The sequence below is a fragment of the Rhineura floridana genome, chromosome 19 (genome assembly GCF_030035675.1).
Source record: "Rhineura floridana isolate rRhiFlo1 chromosome 19, rRhiFlo1.hap2, whole genome shotgun sequence".
Lineage (NCBI taxonomy): Eukaryota > Metazoa > Chordata > Lepidosauria > Squamata > Rhineuridae > Rhineura > Rhineura floridana.
In genome coordinates, this window is record NC_084498.1 from 8,020,204 (window position 1) to 8,029,585 (window position 9,382).

The window sequence follows — 9,382 nt, forward strand, 5'->3', positions numbered from 1 at the left end:
CCCTCACTTTTTTGGGCATCGAGTTCGATACCGTGGCCCAGTGCTGTAGGCTCCCTATGGATAAGCTGATAGCCCTGAGAGGGAAAATCTCTGAGGTAGTCAGGTCTAAGAAGGCGACATTGCACACGCTCCAGGAGCTGGCTGGCCATATGAACTTTGTGTGCAGGGTTATAGCGCCTGGGAGCACATTCCTGTGGCGTGTATATTTTTGGCCGGCCGGCCTCGCTTTGCCGGCAGGTTTCTTTTGCCTACTCCACACTGTGGTTGGGGGGAAGGGTCATGGGTAAGCACGGGCGCCTTGGGGTCAATAGGCTGATTGGCGGTTTTTAGCTGTAATATGTCACTGGTCGCTTATGAAGGTGTGGGCAAAGAAGCGTGGGGGAAAGGTAAAAGGAAAGGGGCAGCTAGGTGACACCTTTAGGCACCTTTGGGGGTGACAGGTGGTACGGAGGCCTGCAGCTCAGGGCTATACGGCCCGGGGGCAGAATACGGGCCACCTTTGGGACCAACATGCCTCTTCCGCTCGGAGTTTCAGGGCTCCGGGGGGTGGTGATGCGGGTTGGACCCCCTACACATCTTCAGGGTGTGGCTGGAGCCGGGGGGCTGGCACAGGGCAGCCCCTGGCTCAGGCAGGGTTTAGTTGCTCTATAGCTGCAAGCAGGCTTTGCCTGGATCGTCAGAATGCTCCCGCACTTAATTTCCCCTCTGCAGGTTCATGATTCTAATTGGCTATGTTTAATAAAGTGGCCCATGATTTAACCCAATGAATGTTGTTTGTGTGTTATTTTGGCAACAGGCCGCAAATAGGCCTTTCCTAATTGATAACCACAAGACAGAATCCAAAGACTGTAGTTATAGGCATGTTTAATTAGTAGCCTTAAAACCTAATTTCATGTTGGCATAAGAGAACATGACCACATTCATAGCTGGGATGAAAAACAGTACTATGGAGCCAAGGAATCCATCTCTTGGCTTGTTTTTCATCTGTTGAACAAATGGCTGTCTATGAAAGCCCTATCAAATTTACCATCCCTGAAACTTTCTGGGAGTTAAACCTCTCATGCCTTGATTTTACATGATGGATTACAGTACACAACCATTAAAAATGTTAACTCTACAAGTCTGTAACATTACAAACTACAGTAGATATTCTAGAGACTTTGACCATTTGACACACAAAAAGATGTATCTCAGTGGCCCATTTCCACTAGTTAATAACAGCAGAAAGATTTCCATGTTTTGCATGAATGCGTATACAGAAGACTTCATGAAGCCAGCATCAAAACGTTTCCACTTTCAGAGAAAAAGCAGAAGTCAATATTCACACAAAGTAAGGCTCTCACACTGCACTCAAGCAAAGATTACCCCCTGCTCTAATAACCTATAGTTAACTGGGGAAATCTCTGGCTTAATCAGATTTTTTTAAAGTAAACAATACAAGGATCTTGTTTTGCACAACTCCAAAGCACTTCAAATAATAAGAAAAAAATAAAAAATAAAAGCATGGGGAAACAAACATAAGCAGGTCATTTCAGGAACAGAGGACAAACCCAATTTCAAGAGGACTTTTGGGTTCCCTTTAACTTTAAGGTTATTTCTTTCCACCTAAGTAGAAAATTCTTTGAACTTGAAGAATTAACAGCTTTTAAAGTAGCAAGTTATTTATTTTTTAAAGGAGGATCAGTTTTTTAATTATATCCTGCCTAATTTTCAAAGAAAGTCAAAATGGCTTAAATAAAGAACACAATAATAAATAACAATTCCATATAACAAAAAGACTTGACATCAAAGTCAAACTCCCATTAACAAAATCCAAAATCAATGAAATCCAAGTCAATGAAACTGAGATACACCAGCAAAAAAAAAAAAAAAGAATAAAAGGTGAAAGTCTTTTTAAACCACCATGTTTTTACTAGCCATCTAAAAATACAGTAAGTGACAATACAGCTACTGACAGCACAGAGTATTCAGCCAAGGGTAACCCAGGCATCCTTTTGTTCCATGATCTGGAACTAAGCACAGGTCTACATATTTTAAGATAGTAATAAGCCTGACAACTAAAGAGTGGTGAGAATTTAGCAACGGAACGGGAGAAAAGCAAGTATGTAACTAAGAATAGGGAGAAATTCAGCAACACAGTCTCATTGTCCAAACACCTCCTCACAAAGGTTTGAATTCCATTTCCACTAGTATAGATTGAGAAAGATTGCACATGAAGTACCCTACCAATTTCATTTTGCATGCAGATACATTTTACATGGTGATAAGTCACACCGCCTCACAAACATTCCAAAGATCATCCCTGATGCTTACTAAGAAAACCTATCAAGTACAGAATCAGAGAAGATACAGTATTCAATTATGCCCTACTAGGAACCTAAAAGGCTGCCTTATACAGCATCACTGGTACACGAGCACCTTTGGCCACAAAAATGCCTTCCCTGAGTAGCTAAAAGGACTGGAGATTAATGTTGTGCTTCACCTAATTTAGTAAAGGCTGGAAATTTCTCAGGCTCCTCAAAATCTAATGCTGGTACCTAGGAATTCAAAATATCCATTTGACCCCAAGCAGGGCTCATACTTATAACATTTCAAGATGGCTCCTAGGCAAAATAATCAAGTATTTCTCTTACCCAGTCTTGACAAGCTGCAATACCACTGAGGGAATGACTGTCAAAAATGATGGTATCCCATGCAAGTGAGATGTGCAACAAAATGTTGCAGTGTGAAGTACCTTGTCAGGATTCCATCCAGTCATGTCCCTTTTCAGGATAACATAAGAACATAAGAAGAGCCTGCTGGATCAGGCCAGTGGCCCATCTAGTCCAGCATCCTGTTCTCACAGTGGCCAACCAGGTGCCTGGGGGAAGCCCGCAAGCAGGACCCGAGTGCAAGAACACTCTCCCCTCCTGAGGCTTCCAGCAACTGGTTTTCAGAAGCATGCTGCCTCTGACTAGGGTGGCAGAGCACAGCCATCATGGCTAGTAGCCATTGATAGCCCTGTCCTCCATGAATTTGTCTAATCTTCTTTTAAAGCCATCCAAGCTGGTGGCCATTACTGCATCTTGTGGGAGCAAATTCCATAGTTTAACTGTGCGCTGAGTAAAGAAGTACTTCCTTTTGTCTGTCCTGAATCTTCCAACATTCAGCTTCTTTGAATGTCCACGAGTTCTAGTATTATGAGAAAGGGAGAAGAACTTTTCTCCATCCACTTTCTCAATGCCATGCATAATTTTATACACTTCTATCATGTCTCCTCTGACCCGCCTTTTCTCTAAACTAAAAAGCTCCAAATGCTGCAACCTTTCCTCGTAAGGGAGTCGCTCCATCTCCTTGATCATTCTGGTTGCCCTCTTCTGAACCTTTTCCAACTCTATCATATCCTTTTTGAGATGAGGCAACCAGAACTGTACACAGTATTCCAAATGCGGCCGCACCATAGATTTATACAACGGCATTATGATATCAGATGTTTTATTTTCAATACCTTTCCTAATTATTGCTAGCATGGAATTTGCCTTTTTCACAGCTGCCGCACACTGGGTCGACATTTTCATCGTGCTGTCCACTACAACCCCGAGGTCTCTCTCCTGGTCGGTCACCGCCAGTTCAGACCCCATGAGCGTATATGTGAAATTAAGGTTTTTTGCTCCAATATGCATAATTTTACACTTGTTTATATTGAATTGCATTTGCCATTTTTCCTCCCATTCACTCAGTTTGGAGAGGTCTTTTTGGAGCTCTTCGCAATCCCTTTTTGTTTTAACAACCCTGAAGAATTTAGTGTCGTCAGCAAACTTGGCCACTTCACTGCTCACTCCTAATTCTAGGTCATTAATGAACAAGTTGAAAAGTACAGGTCCCAATACTGATCCTTGAGGGACTCCACTTTCTACAGCCCTCCATTGGGAGAACTGTCCGTTTATTCCTACTCTCTGCTTTCTGCTTCTTAACCAATTCCTTATCCACAAGAGGACCTCTCCTCTTATTCCATGACTGCTACGCTTCCTCAGAAGCCTTTGGTGAGGTACCTTGTCAAACGCTTTTTGAAAGTCTAAGTACACTATGTCCACTGGATCACCTCTATCTATATGCTTGTTGACACTCTCAAAGAATTCTAATAGGTTACTGAGACAGGACTTCCCCTTGCAGAAGCCATGCTGGCTCTGCTTCAGCAAGGCTTGTTCTTCTATGTGCTTAGTTAATCTAGCTTTAATAATACTTTCTACCAGTTTTCCAGGGACAGAAGTTAAGCTAACTGGCCTGTAATTTCCGGGATCCCCTCTGGATCCCTTTTTGAAGATTGGCGTTACATTTGCCACTTTCCAGTCCTCAGGCACGGAGGAGGACCCAAGGGACAAGTTACATATTTTAGTTAGCAGATCAGCAATTTCACCTTTGAGTTCTTTGAGAACTCTCGGGTGGATGCCATCCAGGCCCGGTGATTTGTCAGTTTTTATATTGTCCATTAAGCCTAGAACTTCCTCTCTCGTTACCACTATTTGTCTCAGTTCCTCAGAATCCCTTCCTGCAAATGTTAGTTCAGGTTCAGGGATCTGCCCTATATCTTCCACTGTGAAGACAGATGCAAAGAATTCATTTAGCTTCTCTGCAATCTCCTTATCGTTCTTTAGTACACCTTTGACTCCCTTATCATCCAAGGGTCCAATCGCCTCCCTAGATGGTCTCCTGCTTTGAATGTATTTATAGAATTTTTTGTTGTTGGTTTTTTATGTTCTTAGCAATGTGCTCCTCAAATTCATCATTTCATTTCATTTCATCATTTCATTTCCCCTGCCCTAAAGTTTTCTTCCTACTTCCCCCAGACAGCTAATATTCTTCAGTCACTGAATATGTTCAGCCCTCACTTGGCTGTTTTTATCCCCCGCCCCCTAGGGCCCCCTCTTATGACACTGTGGCCCTGAAAACCTTCAGGTACCCCCCCCCAAGCCTGCCAACAATTTCCTTGTGAGTGTGGAAAGTGCTGTTTTGGCTGACCAAAGATCGGAGAATGAATTAGTTCACTATGTCTACAGAAGAATATGACTATTACCAGCTTACAGTGCAAAGCTACAGTGAAACATCAAAAAACATACTTAACTTCTCACTTAATAATCCAATGCACACATACTTGGGAGCAAGTCCTACTGAACTCAATAGGGCACACTTCGGAGTGAACATGGTCAAGATATAACTGACTTTATATTAAACTAGCCTTTTAAAGTAAAGTTTTACTGAATAAAACCTTTGACCACTGATTTACTGTTCTACAGCTGCCACCTGCTTTTCCTCTCAAAGTTCTCTGAAGATGTCACCCAAGACAGGAAGTACCAGAGTGTTTGCATTTCTTTATGGTTTTTTACCTCTCATTCCTTAAGGCATTTCAATCTCATTTCTATGAATATGCAAAAATACTCATGGAAAATATTGTACAGTAGCTATCAAACTACAGTACAAACCATGCAAAAGGCACCGATGGTATGTCCACAGTCCTTTTTGAAAACTAGGTTTCTTTCACAGCAGTTTAACTTGTAGAGAAACCTAAATCTTAGAACGTAGACGGTTTCTTAGCTGCTGGAATCTACTTGGCTGTTTTATGTTTAACTGGCCTATGTTAATTGATTTTGTACTGGTGCCATTTGAGTTGTGTAGCTTACTGTTTACATTGTACTGATTTTATGAAATGGAAGCCGTCTTGTGTGGCCTATGCCCAAAGAGGTGGCTTATAAATAAATGTATACTTAATTAAGACAGACCCTCCCAACTCTTGGTCGCTTTGGGTTTTTTTCCCATGCTTGCATGAAATGAAAACTATGAACAGATTTAAGTTTCATTCCACTGCACATTTCTTTATAGCCTTGAAAATTAGGGGCATATCATCAGAAAACTTGATACAATCTTAGTTACAGTAGGGATTTCTACAGTTTACCACAATGACTTTCAGACCTGTAGCCCCATTCCTCCTCTCCCCCCCACGCTAATAGGCTAGCTTTTGGGTTCTGTACTAGCCGGTTACCAAGGAGTGACTGAGAACTAGAGATCTTCCCTCCATTTATAAATTCCAGACAACAAAAGAGCACAGAGAGAAGCAGCAAATATTTCTCAGGATTCAAAAGCCCTTTATTTGACCAATGACTACATAAAGATCCTAGAAACCAAATAAGTGAAGAGTGGGTGGATGACAGAGAGTGAAAGGCACTACACTTATGAACCTTAAAACTGCCAAATAAATGGGAAGGTGGTGAGAAGTCACAAGTCTGAAAGGTGTGCATCTGGTTAATTAGCAAAGCTTATATGCTAAATTTGAGAGGAAGGAAAAGAAATAAAAGAATCTTTTCCCCCCTAATCTCCAAGGAAATGTAAAAGGAGTTACCTTCACAATGGAAAAATAGCTAGATGTACTTAACTTTCTTCATGCTCCTGGAATTCCAAACACAAGGAAGTACACAGAAGAAATTTCTTCAAGTTTGTACAGCCAACTCCAAGAGCAATTCTAGGCCAAAAGGGAAGGGGGTAGTCTCAAATCATGCCGAGAGCTCAGCCCCTTTACATTTTGTGATGTGCCCCTTAGCTGCTATTATTACTGGGAGGGAGGGAGGGGGTATGATTTAGTTAAAATTGGAAAGAGACATGGGATGGAGCTTGTAAATTTTATTAAGGGGTCCCTACTGTTCTCCCATCCTCCTCAAGACTAGAAGAAGGGGCAGAGAGGAGAAGCACTGCATCTGCCACTGAAGCAAGCTGAAATTAACAATGAATTCATGCTACCCCTGTGGGGGCAGAGTTACCAGATGTCCTTTCTTTTAAGGGAGTGCCCTTTATGCCAAACACATTACAGCTCCAGAACGCCATAATGGGCACCTCCCCTTTTTCAAAACCGATCCGGTTCTACAGCACAGGAACACACAGACCTGGGTGGCTCTCATATAAAAGTTTTGCTTGGTGTATGTCACGAAGGGGAAGGAAGAAAAGAACATGTCTTTGCCAATCAAGGGTTCCTTAACTGAATGGGGAGTCTAAATGTGGAGACAGGCAGGGGAGGAGGGCAGGCCTCTAACTATATTTTTATTCATAGTCCATTTTATTTCCGTGTGCTGAGAAGCTGAGAACCTTCTGTAGGAGGCTGCCAAGTCTCTTGCTTCTCTCTCACCTACTTCCACAACAGCACATGATTTTAAACCACACTCTCACACTGACCCATTGCAGTCGCACTTGTCACTCCTACACAGACACCTCTTGCCCACCCAACACCAAGACTCTGATCTTCCACTAGCAGGACAGCTGCAAGACCTGATCCAACTCATGTGAGGACATTAGTCATACTTCAAGCGGAAGGGCTATTCTGAAGATGGAATTCCCTAAACAGGGACATACCTGTCCCTTGTAGTTTGCAGCATCCCACAATGGGGTAGGAATAAAAAAACACTCTAAAAGAAAAATTGCACAGAACCCAACACATGGTCCCAAACATTTCAGTAACAGGGAAAGAGGAACATTAATGGATAGAGAAAGACAATGAAAGGATGAGGGTTGGTTAAGTTTATGGGCACTCTCGCATCCCACAAGCTGTAAGCAGCTGTATTTCATACAAGGGTAAGAAAACAAGCCTAGGAATATGGAGTTCTAAACAGGGCAGAGGTATCCTCATCTAGATATGTCTCTATCTTCTCTTCTCTGCCAAAAAAACCCTCATTCTCTAAAACTATGTAACACATTAAAGCACTGGTTTCCCAGACAACAGGGACAAATGGGGGCAGCTAAGACTAAAGTCTGTTTTCGAACGACATGAAGATCAACCAGCTACATACATAATGCCACCCCCCTCCAAATCTTCTATTGGGCCAAACTACTATGTACATTTACATGGGAGTAAGCCCTACTGAACTTTTTGGGGCTCCTCTGGAGTCAATACACATACAGAGGATGGGGAGACTCAGTGTGATATACTGGAGGCGATATTGCTGGAGAGACCTTAGTCTAGTACGGCTGCAATCCTGCGGACCCTTCCTTGGGGTCAATCCCATAGTCTTACTTCCAAATAAACATGCATACAATCAAGCTGCAAACATATTAAACGATATTCAGGCTTTGTTGTTCTACCAACAAAGTCTTGTGTTTTACCAACATTAAGCATACCTTCCCCCCCTCCTCTCTTTTAACAAAAGCACAACAAAACTCCCTAGTACAGAAGAACAGCAAAGACATGAGATAAGATTTCGTTTAAGGTACTTCCTACGTGGCTTTTGAGCAGAGAAGCAACTAACACCTTTATGGTACAGCGATGGGAATAGCAGTCAGTCTCATCGTCACTCAACACAAAGGGCCAAACCCGGGATTATTAAGCACTCAAGGCTAACACTGAGCACTCCGCGCCAATATTGCAAAGTAATAACAATCAAGGCCCAAACTGCAAACTATTTTATCTGCTTAGGACATTTGCGCACCACCCCATAACGAAAGTTTTCTGGACAACTTGCAATAAATAAAACCCCTATTTGAAACACAGAATAATATCGAAAGTTACACAGATACAGGAAAAACACTTCACCGCACCCTCAAAGTAAACACAGAGATGTTAAGGTGGGAGAGGTTTTGTTTTTTAAAAAAGAAAAACACACAACTAAGAATATATTTAGTGCCAATACGCATAATATACGGGAGGAGGAAACCCGCTCCTAAGCGCCGGTCTCCAGGGCAACAGGACACGGCTGTTCCCCCTCAGTCGTACCTCCCCCCCCGCCGCTCGCCCCCCTCACTCTACCTCCTCCATCTCTCTGGCCATGCTCTGGAGCTGCTCCTCATCGTCCAGCAGCTCGTTCAGCTGGTGAAGGCTCAGGCCCTCCAGCCGCCTCATGTCCACCGCCATAGCAGGTGAGAAAGAGGGAGAAAAGGAAGGAAGCCGGCAAACACCAAGCTCCCGTTCGCCTCCCTCAGCCAAATGTCGCTCCTCTTGCTCGACCGACTCCACTGGAGGAGGCTGTTCCCACCCCTCCCACCGCTCGCGGCACTCCACCGGAAGTGCCGCGGCCGCTCTTCTCTCCTGTCCTCTCCTCCCTCTTCTTCTTCTCTCGCCACCAGGTGGAGTGCAGGGGGGAAGGGGGAAGAGCGGAGGGAGACGTCGCCCGCCACGCCCTTCCTTTTGTCCCTCCCCTCCGGCACAGTGCCTCCTCCAGATGTGGCGGGGGTGGGGGGAGAATAGAGAATAGGGCAGAAAAGAGGCGGGAAACCGAGGGAGGGCTTGGAGCGCGCGAGATGCGGTTTTTCTGAGGAGAAAAGACGGGCAAAGTGCGGAAACTACCGCCAAAAAGAACTTTCTCCTCTCCTTGCTATCACCACTTTTATTTCCTTTCACGTTTGTTTGTTTGCAATTTGTTTTATTGTT

General features: G+C 43.6%; 1 protein-coding gene across 1 annotated transcript in view; it reads right to left on the minus strand.

Moving 5' to 3' along the window:
- VPS37B (VPS37B subunit of ESCRT-I) overlaps positions 1-9,095 on the minus strand; it is a 46,072-nt gene extending 36,977 nt beyond the window's left edge. The window contains exon 1 of the mRNA XM_061603387.1: positions 8,762-9,095. Within this exon, the coding sequence (XP_061459371.1) occupies positions 8,762-8,866 (105 nt within the window). The 5' untranslated portion in view covers positions 8,867-9,095. The remainder of the gene's footprint in view (positions 1-8,761) is intronic.
- Positions 9,096-9,382: the final 287 nt, after the last annotated feature.